Genomic DNA, 14,922 nt, shown 5'->3' with positions numbered 1-14,922 from the left:
CCGAAGCTTATCTACTCAGTGTTAAAAGCCACTGAGTTCCAAGATACTTTGTTGTACATAATTTCAGACTTTCTCATGAGACTTATTATGAACAGTCAAGAGGCAATCTTTAACACTATTTGGCATAAACTTTAGTGGACTCTAATTTCACCGGATGCATGATGCCACACTTGACATTGGCTCAAGTTCATAGTCTGTACCAAACAAAATGTACCACAAGGCTCTTTTGATGGAATCCTCTTGATGACATAAACTTTGTCCATGATCCTCCATCACAGCCAAAAATTTTGAATTTTGAGCTATGTATCATCCCAACCTGTATCATCAGCCAACAGATACATAAAAGAAATACAGTTCCATTCTGGTGGCAATTGAGGCAGTCTGGAGCCATATTCCTAAGATATGTTTAGCATTTCATTTTTGGATTATGAATGAACAAAGCTTTTGTTGTATTGTGCTGTTAGCTCTATTTTCTGTGTTGTTCCAGTTTGCAGTGGACAGAGCGATGAATTTACCTTGGTCAGGCTTGACCACAGCCCACTTCTGCTTCAATCCACCTGGAGCATTTTACTTTGGGAAGGAATGGCTGAAATATGACTACCCCGTCTTCCTTAAGGAACTTGACACAAACAGCTATGAGAAATGGCCTACATGGCTTGATGGTTTCAAGGTATTATTTATTTATTTAGTCAGTCTACTACTCATCCTACAAAAGAAAGTAGCAATTCAAGGAACAATAATTTTAAAATAGAGGGTCCATAAGTACATTTCTGAATACAGAAGTGAGGAGTCCATATTAATTGTAAAGGAAGGGGGGTGACCTTCCCTACTATATATTACTGCCTATACCTTCAAAATAATATCTGGTCTAGGAAACCTTTTTAACTGGTTTTGAGTCAGAAAGTGGTACAAAAGGGATTAAATATACCTCTCTATAACTTTACTGAAATCCATTATATTATATCTGTGGCTTGTATATTGAAATGCTAGTGTTGGTAGTGAGTCAGTGTTCTCCAACCCATTACATATCATGGTATGTGAGATATATTTGAGTCCTTGTATATAACAGCTTGCACAGTTGTTTCGTTCAGAACGTGGAACCTTTCTCCTGTTTTCCAGTCCTGTCCCCACAGGGTTTACTATGAATATTCAACAGTTATTATCCACCTATCCAGAAGAGCAGCAAGTTCGGTCCATGTGACTGAAAACAAAAACATTCAACCAAGAAAGAGAACAGCCAACCAGAAGGAAGACCGCTTAGATAACACACCAAGAAGTGAGGCATGGACTGTTCTCCATGTATTCTCTACAGGCTACTGCAACACTGGCATTTACCAATTGCCCTTATTTCAGGGGGCTCCAAGCAAGGTACTAGGGATGTTTATTTATACATTTTAATAATCAACCCAATCTAAACCAAGAAATTTCTGGGATTTTGCAGTTATGAGTATAACAGAGAGGATTCTTGCTTATAATTAAAAATCTGGTACATTCCATTGAATGCTAAAGCCACGGGCGCACATTATGTATCTGGATATATGCTGACATTGCTGGGATGTTTGCCTTAAAAACAAATATTCATCACATTTTGGAGGAACTAAGTTGGGACATGAATATTCCTTGCAAATATTTCATTGTATGACATCACTGAATCACTAATTATTATTATTATTATTATTATTTATTAACTTTATTTGTACCCCGCTAGCATCTCCCGCAGGACTCGATGCGGCTTACACGGGCCGAAGCCACAAAACACAATACAATAGAAAACATAACACAACAATAAACAAGCAAATCAAACAATTAAGCAAAATAACCACAATGACAATACATCAAGACACTATTAAAACTGGTTCGGCCAGCGCAATGGGGTACAGGGTTAAAAGTGCTGAGATAGCAGGAGGAACGTGGGATTAAGTGCGGTGTGCAGCAACATTAGTTGTGCTAAAGTGCATCTAGGACTTGGGATGGGGATTCCTAATCTGCGAAGGCACATCGGAACAGCCAAGTTTTTAGGTTCCTTCTGAAAACTGCCAGAGTAGGGGCCTGACGAAGCTCTTTTGGAAGGGCATTCCAAAGTCGGGGGGCCGCCACAGAGAAGGCCCTGTCTCGCGTCCCCACCAAGCGCGCTTGCGACGTAGGTGGGATCACGAGCAGGGCCTCCCCAGATGACCAGAGTGAGCGTGTGGGTTCGTAGATGAAAATGCGGTCACGCAGGTAGGGTGGTCCCAAACCGTTCAGGGCTTTGTAGGTGAGCACCTGCACCTTGAATTGGGCTCGGAAAATAAATGGCAGCCAGTGGAGCTCCTTGAACAAGAGGGTTGACCTCTCTTGATAATGAGCTCCAGTTAGCATCCTGGCTGCTGCCCGCTGGACCAATTGTAGTTTCCGAGCCGTCTTCAAGGGCAGCCCCACGTAGAGCGCATTGCAGTAGTCCATTCTAGAGGTGACCAAGGCGTGGACCACCCCGGCCAGATCTGCCTTCACGAGGTACGGTCGCAGCTGGCGCACAAGTCTCAGTTGTGCAAAGGCCCTCCCGGATACCGCCGACACCTGAGCCTCAAGTGTAAGCGAAGAATCCAGGAGGACACCCAAACTGCGGACCTGTGGCTTCAGGGGGAGTGTAACCCCGTCCAACACAGGTTGCCACCCTATACCCCGATCCGGTTTACGATCGACCAGGAGGACCTCTGTCTTGTCGGGATTGATCTTCAGCTTGTTCTTCCTCATCCAGATCGACACAGCGGCCAGGCACTCGTCCAGCACCCGAGAAGCCTCCTTGGAATTAGGTGGAAAGGAGTAGTAGAGTTGTGTGTCACCGCATAGAGATGGCACCCAACTCCAAAACTCCGGATGACCTCTCCCAGCGGTTTCATGTAGATGTTGAAGAGCATGGGCGACAAGATAGATCCTTGCGGGACCCCACAGGTCAAAGGCCAGGGGTCCGAGCAGGCGTCTCCCAGCTTCACCATCTGGGTGCGTCCCCCCAGGAAGGACCGGAGCCACGACAGAACCGTGCCCCCAAGGCCCATCCCGGAGAGACGACCCAGAAGGATACCATGATCGATGGTATCGAAAGCCGCTGAGATGTCCAGGAGAACCAACAGGGTCACACTCCCCCTGTCCAGCTCTCTGCGGAGGTCATCCACCAAGGCGACCAAGGCTGTCTCGGTGCCATGGCCAGGCCTGAAACCAGACTGTGCCTGATCTAGGTAGTTGGTATCGTCTAGGAAGCCCTGGAGCTGCGAGGCGACCACCCGCTCCAGCACCTTGCCCAGAAAGGGGAGGTTGGAGATCGGTCTGTAGTTACTCAGCACCGTGGAGTCAAGGGAAGCTTTTTTGAGGAGTGGACGAACCACTGCCTGTTTCAAACCAGATGGAAAAATCCCTTGCTCCAACGATGCATTGATAATCAATACAAACCAGTCAACCAACCCCTCCCTGGCTGATTTAATGAGCCAAGATGGGCATGGGTCTAGAGATGAGGTGGTCGCTCTCACAGCCCCAAGAGTCTCCTCCACGATTTCAGGAAGAACATGCCTAAAAGAATCCCACAAAATTGGACAAGCAGGTACCTCCGTCACCTCTTCAGGCACTGCGATGGAATTGGAGTCGAGCTCGAGGCGTATCTGGGCGACTTTATCTGCAAAATGGTGTGCGAAATCGCGACACCGAGCTGCGGGGTCGTCAGGGACATCCTCCACCGCCGGTGGGTGGAGGAGTTCTCCCACGACCCGAAACAGCTCCGATGATCTATTTGCTGCAGATGCTATACGAGCGGTCGTGAATGACTTCCTGGCCGCCCGTATGGCCACGGAGTATGCCTTAAGAGAGGCTCTAGCCCGTGTTCGATCAGATACATCTCGAGATTTCCTCCATTTGCGCTCTAGCCCCCTTCTCGTGTGCTTCATCACAGCCAGCTCCTCGGTGAACCAAGGAGATGGCCTGTCACGACGCAACGAGATGGGGCGTTCGGGTGCGATCATATCTAACGCCCTGGCCATCTCCCCGTTATAGAGAGTTACCAAGGCGTCGATAGAATCGCCAGGCTCCAAGGCAGGAAGAACCCTAAGATTCCTCAGGAATCCATCCGGATCCATCAGTCTCCTAGGGCGGACCATCTTAATTTGTCCTCCACCCCTGCGGAGGTTTTGGGTTGCAGTAAGTCTAAATGTGATCAGATGATGGTCAGACCATGACACTGGAAGGATGTTTTGATCTTCCACTCTGATCAATTTGTTGTCCGCCACAAAGACAAGGTCGAGAGTGTGCCCAGCTTGATGCGTGGGGCCGGATATTATCTGTGACAGTCCTATGGCCGTCATGGTGGCCATAAAGTCCTGAGCTGCGCCAGATAAAGTGGTCTCGGCGTGGATGTTAAAGTCTCCCAGCACCACCAGGCGCTGGGAGACCAAGGCCGAATTAGAGACCACCTCCGCTAGCTCCGACAGGGAAACTACTGGGTCGCGGGGTGGGCGGTACACCAGCAGGAACCCCACACTGTCACGGCTCCCCACTTTCAAGTGGACACACTCAAACCCAGAAGCCTGTGGGACAGCGCATCTGATCACGGCGATGGGTTGCCGAAAGACTACTGCGACCCCTCCTCCCCGCCCCCCTTGTCTGGCCTGCTGATGCACTCCAAAACCTGGTGGGCACAGCTGAGAGAGGTTTACTCCCCCCAGCTCGTCCAACCAGGTCTCGGTGATGCATGCCAGATCCGCCCTCTCATCCAGGATCAAGTCCTGGATGGCCGCGGTCTTACCATTAACGGATCTGGCATTAATCAGCAGGACCTTAAGACCGAGGGGACTGCCAAGGAGCCTACCACTACCTACCTTCTCCAGGGTCGCAAGGACTCTGTTGCGCTTCTCCCTGGGGTATCGGTGATCCGCAAATCTCCTCCCCCACACGACTTGGATGGCACCCCCTTCCTCCGGAACCCTCCCCCCCCCCTGCATGGCCGGGATCTGTAACTAGTCAGCTCTCAGAAGAAGGAGTCGGGCTGGGGAATAATCTCCCTTGGGCGTTGGGAAGGGATGTTTCTGATGATGAGGTAGATAATGAAACATCAAGGGAGCTGAGTGGGCTGAATAAGGGAAGGGTTCTCGAGCGAAGGAGTGTGGCTGGTTGAGTGGGGGCGACCGGGACGGATGGAGTCTCAAAATTATATGAACCAGGAGGGGGGGGCCCTAACCGGTGAGCTAGTTGTGGATGCACGGGGACCTGATGGGGAATGGCAAGAAGGAACCCCGGAGGCAAATAAGGGGCGTATCTGAGGGTCCACAACTACCCTCCTAATGGTAATGCCCCATTTCTTTAAATCATAGCGCTTTGCCATAAGCTCTCCAAGCCATGAGTTGTCTTCTGGTGTTATTTGAAGACTAAGTCATTTTAATAACTATTAAAGGGGGGGGGGGGACATTAATATGTAAAAGGAGCCTGTCAAAAACAGGAAAAGAGATGGATTACCGCAGTGGTTCTCAACCTGTGGGTCCCCAGATGTTTTGGCCTTCAACTCCCAGAAATCTACATCTGGTAAACTGGCTAGGATTTCTGGCAGTTGTTCTCAATCCACAGGTTAGTTTTCATGCTCCAAGGCATCCTGTACTTTCAAAATAACCAAGTCACATTGGAGCCTGTGGTGGAAGAAAGGCAGAATAAAAAATAAATAAAAAATAAGCTGGCCTATACATGCCTATTGTCTACAAATATCACCTTGTCAGATTTGCGGTGTGAGGTTGATGAGTACAACAATGTCATGTGCCCCACCTTACTGAAGCAATTAACACTTGCCCTTATTTCTATTTTGAAATGGAAGAAAACTGGTGCATTTGCTCCGCTATTGGTCCTAGTATGTAAAATTTAGTCTGGTCTTCATTATCATTTTCTCATTTTGAGGCTCAGGGAGAAGAGGGTTGATACAAACTTCAGTTCAAAAGTTACAATGGATAATTTTGCTTACAAGAGAAATTATTACAGAATACTGCTACCCAGTGATTCTCCTTTCAATGAATTGTTTTATGCTGTTATGAAATAGAAAGGCACGAAGTAGTTCAGTACTTTAGTGTTCAACGTTCCTTCCCTGAACAGATCATGCTGGCTTCTTTATCTCAAGGAAAATGCAGCAGTGTGATGAAGAGCATGCTCCATAAACAAGTGGTAAGTGGCTAGATAGCTCTGATTTATTATGTGTCAAAAGCACTGCATACATAAATGTAAAAGTGATAAAAATAGAAGGAGCATAAGTGGCTGAATAGTTGTTTTTTTTTACTAAAACTGGGCAACAACAACCACATTGTCTGTAGCTTTAAACAATTTTTCCTTTGTACATGAGACAGGGCATAGTGGACAAGCATACAGGTGCAGAGTTGGAAGGTTGCTTACCTGTAACCGTGGTTTCCTGAGTAGTTACCTGTGAATACGCACATTATGGTATCCCTGCGCCAGCGCAGGCCAGCTTCGGAACCTTCTAGAAAGCTCAAAGAATTGTATCCCCCTCGTGGCTCCCCCTCCCCCTCCTCGAGTATATAAGGCCCTACGTGGAGCCCGCCCTCCATCCTCTTCCGCCGTAAAAGCTGATAGAGGAAGTGGCATGAACTCGAGGGGAGGAAGGGAGGGTATGTGCGTATTCACAGGTAACTACTCAGGAAACCACGGTTACAGGTAAGCAACCTTCCATTTCCTGTCGTAGTTAACTGTGAATCGCACATTATGGTAGACTAGCGAGCTATACAACGGTTGGCGGGCTCATGCCACTGCCGAAAACAGCACCGCTCTACCAAATCTTGCTTCTCCTCTCGACACACAGTCCAACTTATAGTGGGAAACAAAAGTGGAAGGAGAAGCCCAAATAGCAGCCCTACAAATCGTCTCTAAGGGAATGCCCTTCATAAATGCTGTAGAGGCTGCTACAGCCCTCGTCGAATGGTCCTTAACCTGACGGGGTAGTTCCTTGCCTGCTAATCTATAAGATGTACAAATAGCAGAGACAATCCATGCTGACAATCGTTGAGAGGACACTGGGACACCCCTAGTGTCCCTTCAATACTTAACAAACAACCTTGGGGATTGTCTGAAGTCAGCAGTCCTTTGCATGTAAAAGGCTAACGCCCTTCTCACATCGAGAGAATGCAGGGCCCGCTCCATAGTAGACTCCGGGTTCTGAAAAAATGCCGGAAGAATTACCTCCTGAGACATGTGGAACCTTGTGGCTACCTTAGGTAGAAACGCTACATCCGTGCGGAGAACCACCTTATCCTTGTGAAATTTGAGATAAGGAGGATCTATTCTGAGTGCACAAAGTTCACTAGCTCGTCTGGCAGATGTAATAGCCACTAGGAAGGCCACTTTCCACGTAAGGGGCCCAAGCTCTGCAGTAGCCAAAGGTTCGAAGGGAGGTTTCATCAAAGCCGAGAGAACCAGCTCAAGGTCCCAAGAGGGTGCAATTGGGGCTACAGCCGGTCTAACATTACCTAGGCCTCTCAAGAGCCACTTGACTAATGGGTCAGAGAAACATGACGGCAGTCCCATTTTCCTCCTAAACCACGAAATGGCTGCGAGGTAACATTTCAGAGAAGAATTAGAAAGTCCTGCATCATAGAGTGAAGACAGAAACTCCAGGACTATGGAAATAGGGGCGACCTCCGGTTCTTGATTTCTAGCCCTAGCAAACTCCTTAAAACGCGCCCATTTAAATAGATATGATCGTTTAGTAGAGGGTCTGTGTGCAGCTTCAATAATTTGTCTCACACTCTGGGGAAGAATCATGACTCTATCCGTTCCTGGGGCAGAACTAACCATGCCGACAGTTTCAGCTGATGAACATCCGGGTACAACACCTGGCCCTCCTGGGATGTTAGAAGATCGACTCTCTTCCCCAGTCTCATGTGGTTCCCTCTCGAGAGTTGTAGCAGAGGGGCAAACCACGGCTGGCGAGGCCACCATGGAGTGATCAGAATGCAACAAGCGTTCTCCCTTTGCAGTTTTGCCACTACTCTCATGAGGAGGGGAAAGGGGGGAAATGCATATGCCAGCCCCCCTCCCCATTGCCTGAGGAACGCATCTCCCAGGCACCCCTGTTCCCTGGGAGCTGGTAACCTTGAGCAAAACACCTCGCATTTCTTGTTGTCGTTTGTGGCAAACAGATCGACCAGAGGGTACCCCCAAAGACGAAAAAGTCTGGTCGTTTCCAGGGGGTGAAGAGACCACTCGTGGTGACCTAACGGATTTCTGCTCAGGGTGTCTGCCAGTGAATTTTCCTGGCCCGGGAGGTGGGTAACGTATAGGTATATCGGTCTCTGAATGCACCATTCCCAGATGTTCAACGTTAGTTTCAATAGTTGGGGTGAATGCGTGCCTCCCTGCTTGTTCAGGTAGAAGACGACAGTTGTGTTGTCTGTCAACACCTGAACGACCTGGCCGAGAACGAGCCCTTCGAATGATTTTAGTGCTCTTTCTACGGCCAGCAGCTCCAGAACGTTTATGTGGAGGGTAGCTTCTTCTGGAGACCATTTCCCATGTGCTACCAGTCCCTGAGTGGGCGCCCCATCCAGTCAGTGACGAATCTGTCGTAACCACTCTGGTGGGGTATGGGAGTTGAAATGGAAGGCCCGAGCAAACAAATTGGGGTTGTAGCCACCATACTAGGGACATACTGACCTCCCTGGGTAGTATAAACCTGAGTTTGGGACAATCCCTGATAGGGTTGAAGACTGACCCAAACCATGACTGGAGGGGGCGCATGCGCAAGCGTGCAAAGGGCGTCACCGCTGTAGTGGAGGCCATGTAACCCAAAAGTGTCTGGACCTGTTTGGCCGACACCGTGGTAGAATCCAGGGCCGACTTCACCTGCACCTGTAGGTTGTAGAACCGTTCCGGTGGGAGATAAGCCCTTCGCGTCACTGCGTCGAGGAATGCGCCAATGAACAGGATGCTGCGGGATGGTTCCAAGGAGGACTTCTCCACATTGACGACCAGGCCCAAGGACTGCAGGAGACACAAAGTGATATACACATGTTTTTGTAATTGGGAAGCGGATCTTCCAATAATAATCCAGTCGTCAATGTATGGATAAATGACTATTCCCTGAGTTCGTAAATGTGCTACTACTACCGCCATGCACTTTGTAAATACTCTGGGCGAGGTACTAAGTCCAAACGGGAGGACATTGTATTGGAAGGCTCTGTTGCCCACCATAAATGTCAAAAACCGGCGGTGGTGAGGTGCTATTGACAAGTGGAAATACGCGTCTCGTAGGTCTACAGTGGCGAACCATGCGCCCTCTGGTATGAGGGGCATGATAGACGACAGCGTCACCATACGAAATTTCTTTGGTAAGATTGCTTTATTTAGGTCTCTTAAATCCATAATGGCTCTGAAGCCGCCGCCCCGTTTCGTAACTATGAAATAACGCGAGAAAAAACATGAAGGGAAACTTGAAACTGCAACAGGTGAAATAGCGCCCTTCCCCAAGAGAGTGTCAATCTCGGAGAGTAGCGCCTCCGAAGGGGCGGTACTCCTCACCCTGCCCACCTGCGGGATGCTTTGAAATTCAATTGCATAACCATTCTGAATGATAGAAAGCACCCACTTGTCCGTGGTGATGCTGGCCCACCTGTTATAAAAGGCTTGTAGCCTATTATTATAGTTAGGGGGGGCGGTGGGGGCATGACAACTGGGTACGGCATCAGAGTCGATAGAAACCGGTAACTGAGGGGATATAAACCAGGGATTAGGTGAACTGTCGTATTCCCTGGGAGCTGTCTCAGCAGAGGCGTCAAAGACGCTTCCTTGAGGCACCTTGGTTCTTAGATCTGGCTCGGTATGGCTGATACCTTGCCTTCGAGGAATAGGAGCCTCTCTTGTTGGTTTGAAATTTGGGGGACGGTGGTCCCCTGCCTCTTGCCGACCCAGAAAAGGAATTATTAAAATTCCTGCGGTATTGGTTTGAAGGAGCTTGCCATCTAGGGCGACTTTGGTTGTATGGCTGCCAGGTATAGCCAAACTTACCAGCAGCTTGTCTAACCTCCTGCTTTTCTTTTAGGGTCACGTCCGTTTCTGGGTTGAAGAGGCCTCCCTCGTGTAGAGGGAGGTCCTCTGCCAGGGCCTTGCCCTCTTCAGATAAGTTGGCAGTGCGTAACCACGCGTGTCTACGAATAGACGTCGCCGTAGCGAAAAGGTGGCCCGCTGACTCCGCAAGGTGCTTCGTGAAGTCTTTCTGGACCTTTGATAACAATAAGGCCTCTGTTTGCAATGCCTTTGGGAAACGTTGTTCCTCAGGCGGAAGTTTGTCCAGATGAGGGAGGATTTTGTTCCATAGGAATGTTTGGTAACCGGACATATAGGTAGCGTAGTGCGCCATCCTAGTAACTAAGCCTGCCGCTAAATGGGCCTTTTTTCCCAGGAGATCTAGTTTCTTGCCCTCTTTGTCAGGAGGGGCTGAAAGGGTGCTCTTTGGTTTCTTTGATTTCACCACCTCAGCCACCACTGTGTTGGGCTTCGGCGGGTTAGCCACCCACTTGGCAGTCGAGAGGTCGATCCTGTATAAGGAGTCGACTCTCTTGGGTGTGGCCGGGACGCTAGTCGGGGCAGCATCTAGGATTTTGGCCAGCTTCAAAAGATATGGAAGCATTGGGAGTGATGTGGGCGTAGGGGTGGCCTGTTCCTCGGACGGGAACATCGGGTCCTCGACATGTTCCTGTGCCTTTGGTGCTGATATGTCGAGAGCCTTGACCATTCTGTCTATTAACGAAGTAAATTTATTAAAATCCGGTGGCAGTGGTGTAGGGTCAGGTGTCTCCCTAGCCTGAGGGGAATCAGATGGTTCAGCAGAGGAATCTGATTCCTCTAGCTCCAGGGCGGTCTGGTCACCTGAAGGCAATGTCAACTCCTGGGTCACCTGAGGGGTGCCTGGTGGTACAGGAGGGTTAGCACTCACAGAATTAGCAACTTCACAATTCGATAGGTCAGCACATGTTAAACGTTCAGTACACACATTCTGTTCAATACAACTAGAGCCCTGTTCAGTATTAGCAATCTGAGTGGAGCTCAATTGTCTTTGCCCTCCAGCAGAGGGAGCAATCAGAGAAGTTGAGGCCGATGGCGTGGGGGGAAACACAGTGGTTGCAGTTCCACATCCCCTCTGCTGGATACCCTGGATTGCGTCCATGCCCACCAAGGGGGCGAAAGGGTGGGCTGTATGCTGAGCATACATGAAATGTCCAGCAGGGCCCATGCTCCAGGGTCCTGCAAATGGATAAGGTCCTGGGCCATAAAGTCCCCATTGAGGCATCGCAGGTTGAGGCCTCTGGCCCCGACGAGATCGCCTGGAGCTCCTGGCTGTGGAGGCAGAGCGAACAGACTCAGAAGAGGAGGAGGAGGAGGAGGAGGAGTCGCTTGAAGAGGAGGAGGAAGACGAGCCCGCGCGAGACCTGGCCTTCGATGATCGTCGGCGTCGGGACTCAGCGCGCCTCCTGCTGCGACGGGAGGGAGAACGGGACCTCCTTCTCTTGTTGGTGTCGCTCTTCTCCTTGTGCTTCCTCGGTCTCGGAGGAGCAGGGACCGCAAACTCGGCCCCCGCTGCCGGCGCCGGGGCAGTCCCTGATGATGTCACAGGCCTTTCCTCCGCCCTCCTGGCGGGAGGGGCGAGTGGCTCCCAGTCGGCGGCCACGCCTCCCGGGGAGGGAGGCATCTGGAGCTCAATCAGGTGGAGCTCGGCCGAGCTCGGGAGATCAATGCTGGCATCAGGCTGGAGAACCTCCAGGGGTCTCTCGGCCACCTCCGGCTCCCTCGTTAAGGTAGGAGGGGATTGCATTGGTGCCGGGGAGCCCGTCGAAGCCGGCGAGGGCAGGGTGGGCCTGGAGGACGGCCGGGCCTCCAGCGGCATCCGCTCAGCGAACGCCAGAGGGCTCCTTTCTGCAGTCGCTGGGGGAGCTGGAGAGGTCCTTCCCGCCCTTTTTCCGGAGGTTGTCTCCTGGGCAAGTACTTGGAGGCCATCTTGCCTGACCTTCTCCCCTTGCTTCTTTACCTTCTTTTTTGGAGCCGCGGATTGCGGCTTGGCTCCGGGCAACGGAGTGGTTTTCTCTCCCAGCGTGCGGGGGCTTGGGAGGTCAGGCATTAGGGCCCTCTCGTACAGGGCCGCTTTTAATCGAAGCTCCCTGCTTTTTCTTGTTTGCGGCGTGAAGGCCGCGCATATGGCACAGGACTGGGTGAGGTGTCCCTCGCCCAGGCAAGTCAGGCAAAGGTTGTGCCCGTCCGCATCGGGGAGCACGTTGGGGCATGCTGAGCACCTTTTAAAAGAGGTGGTAGCCATTTTGCCCGTCGGGAGCAATCAGTGGGGTAGCGAAAGAGAGAGTCCTTGTAACGGTCCGGGTCGAGGGGGATCAGAGTACCTTGCAAATTCCAATAAACAGTCCGTGTCAAGCCAAAATAGTTGTAAGGTTCGATTTGCTGTCTGCTAACGGCGGAAAAAAAGAGGATGGAGGGCGGGCTCCACGTAGGGCCTTATATACTCGAGGAGGGGGAGGTGGAGCCACGAGGGGGATACAATTCTTTGAGCTTTCTAGAAGGTTCCGAAGCTGGCCTGCGCTGGCGCAGGGATACCATAATGTGCGATTCACAGTTAACTACGACAGGAAATGTTTGTTCTTCTCCACAGATGCACAAGGTGGATCTGTAGTAGTTCCATTTTGCCAGGTTGTCGTTTGATCTGCCCACTCCACTTCTGGGTCTGTTCGGGGACTTTCATGTTGCCCATTCTTGGTTTGCTCCTGGAGGCAGACTCTCATGGAGGGCCATCAAATTGGGATTTCCTGGTTTAGCTGCCCTGAGGGATGCTCTTACTGTTTCTGGGGGAATGTTGAGTGGTGGTTCTCATTAAACTTTTCCTTGATTTGAGTCTACTAGGAGTCGTCTGATAGCCATGCAGTGGATGGCTTTCAGTGTTCAGACTTATTTCTCTGTTAGCAGCAACTTACCACCGCACATCATTGGGGGCAATACCAGCTAGCTTGTAATCTATCAACAGGTGTAGGGTTGAGACATCCTGTGATTATTCTGCCTGTTTTGCATGAACAGATGTTTGCCAAACGGGATAGGCATACCCAGCAGTTGAGTAAGGCAAGGCAAGGGCTGTTTTTATTAATTTTGGGTCTGCTATCCATGTGCTGCCAGTAAGTTTCTGCAGGCTGTTATTGCATGCAGCTTTGTGCTTGGTGTTCAGGCAGTGTTTCCTAAATGTTAGTGTTCAATCTAAGATGACATCAAGATATTTAGGATAGAAACAATGTTCGAGCTCTTGGCTTTCCAAAGTAACTTTGACTTTCCTGTTGGCTTCACGGTTCCGTAGGTGGAAAGCACACATTTGTGTCTTGGCAAGATTAGGCTTCAGGTGGTAATCTTTGTAGTAGCTGGAGGTCTTTCACAGCATTAGTTAACCTAAAAGCATTGCTTTTAAGCATTAGATAAGCACAGTGTAAGGGTCTTGGTTTTATACATTTAGAGCCTGTTAATAGAGTGAATTTTGTAAAATGTATTTTTCCTAGCAATCCTTTGTATGTAAAGTGTACAGCAAGGGCACAGAATTGGCTGTCATATGGTACTCTTGGTCACAGAAAATCTAACGGGCCAGAAGGTCTCTGTGAAAGCAAAAAACAAAGTATCTGAGAAGGGAAGAAACATACTGGATCAGACTGCGGTCCTGTCTAGTTCAGAGGTCTATTAACACCACTGCCAAGCAACCGATAGAGGCATATTTCCTGACATCACAACTAATATACTGTACACCCTTTGTGATTAGTAGCCACAGTAAATGTCCCAATTTCCATGCATCAATCCTATCTTTTAAAACTCACCCAAGCTGACAGACTCCAGTATCTTATAACATAGTATTCCAGCCTAACTGAAAATACTACACAGTATTTTCATTTAGGCTGGAATCCAGTGCTATTAGGCACCGGTGACTGCCAGTTTAGCTGAGTTTTTAAAAAACAATTGAATTGATGCATAGAAATCAGGACTTTTCTCTCATCATTCATCTTAAGTGCCCTAACAAATGGAGATTTCCACCCATTTTCTATACTCATTTGGGTCTGTCAGCTACAAGTCCATTTTCTTGATATTCCTTTGAAGAGAACCATAAACCAGATGTGCCCTCCAGTTGTTTTATTGTGTACTTACTCCTTCTGTTCATTGGTGTAAACAGAAATGATAATTCAAAAGGACACCAGGTTGAGGAAAGCATTATTAATCTACACAAGAGATTTTAAAAGACGCACAATACACATGGAGTTTTCCTTACCCCTTTTAGTACTTACCTACTCTAGGGCATCAATACTGCAGGTAAGATAAATAAGAATATATTTCTTTCTAGATCCAGTTAGTACCAGGTGCATCTGTGGTTGTGCGCATTGCTGATGGAAGATGGGATGCAGAATTCAGCTATACATCATCGGTATGTACAACTAAAGTGAAACTGGTATTATTCATCCCATCAATACGGAGGATGAGTGCTGTCTTTCCAACTAATATGTCAGTTCTTTCTGCAATTCCATGATACTATGCTGGCAGAAGATTCAGTCTTACAGGGATCTTACCCATAATGATATTTATCAACTCACTGAAAAATTGGAAGAAGCCCACACCAAAGTGACTATATTCACACAGCAGACCATCACATCCTGTTATTTCTCTGCTTTAGGACATTGATCAATTGTTTCTACCAAAACAAGCACTAGGCTTGTACAACAAGGAAGCCTCTGGAGTAAAAATTGCAGAACTAATGCTACAGGAAACATCAGAAAAACAGGTAAAATGTGTTGCCTTTTTGAGAAAAACAACCATCTGCAGAGTGGACACGTTTTAAAAAAAACACTCAGGCAATATATTCCATATATATAAATACCGTATACATGAATCTTA

At 48.9% G+C, this 14,922-nt stretch overlaps 1 protein-coding gene across 1 annotated transcript; it reads left to right on the top strand.

Moving 5' to 3' along the window:
* Nucleotides 1-492: 492 nt before the first annotated feature.
* Nucleotides 493-14,922, top strand: LOC137096985 (uncharacterized). Its single transcript, XM_067467916.1, has 5 exons — nucleotides 493-670; nucleotides 1,120-1,368; nucleotides 6,097-6,165; nucleotides 14,375-14,455; nucleotides 14,702-14,922. The coding sequence occupies exons 1-5, from the start codon at nucleotides 506-508 to the stop codon at nucleotides 14,864-14,866; spliced, it is 729 nt and encodes a 242-aa protein (XP_067324017.1). The 5' UTR covers nucleotides 493-505; the 3' UTR covers nucleotides 14,867-14,922.

The sequence above is a fragment of the Anolis sagrei genome, chromosome 4, assembly GCF_037176765.1.
Source record: "Anolis sagrei isolate rAnoSag1 chromosome 4, rAnoSag1.mat, whole genome shotgun sequence".
NCBI lineage: Eukaryota > Metazoa > Chordata > Lepidosauria > Squamata > Dactyloidae > Anolis > Anolis sagrei.
This window is presented reverse-complemented; position numbering and strand designations above follow the sequence as displayed.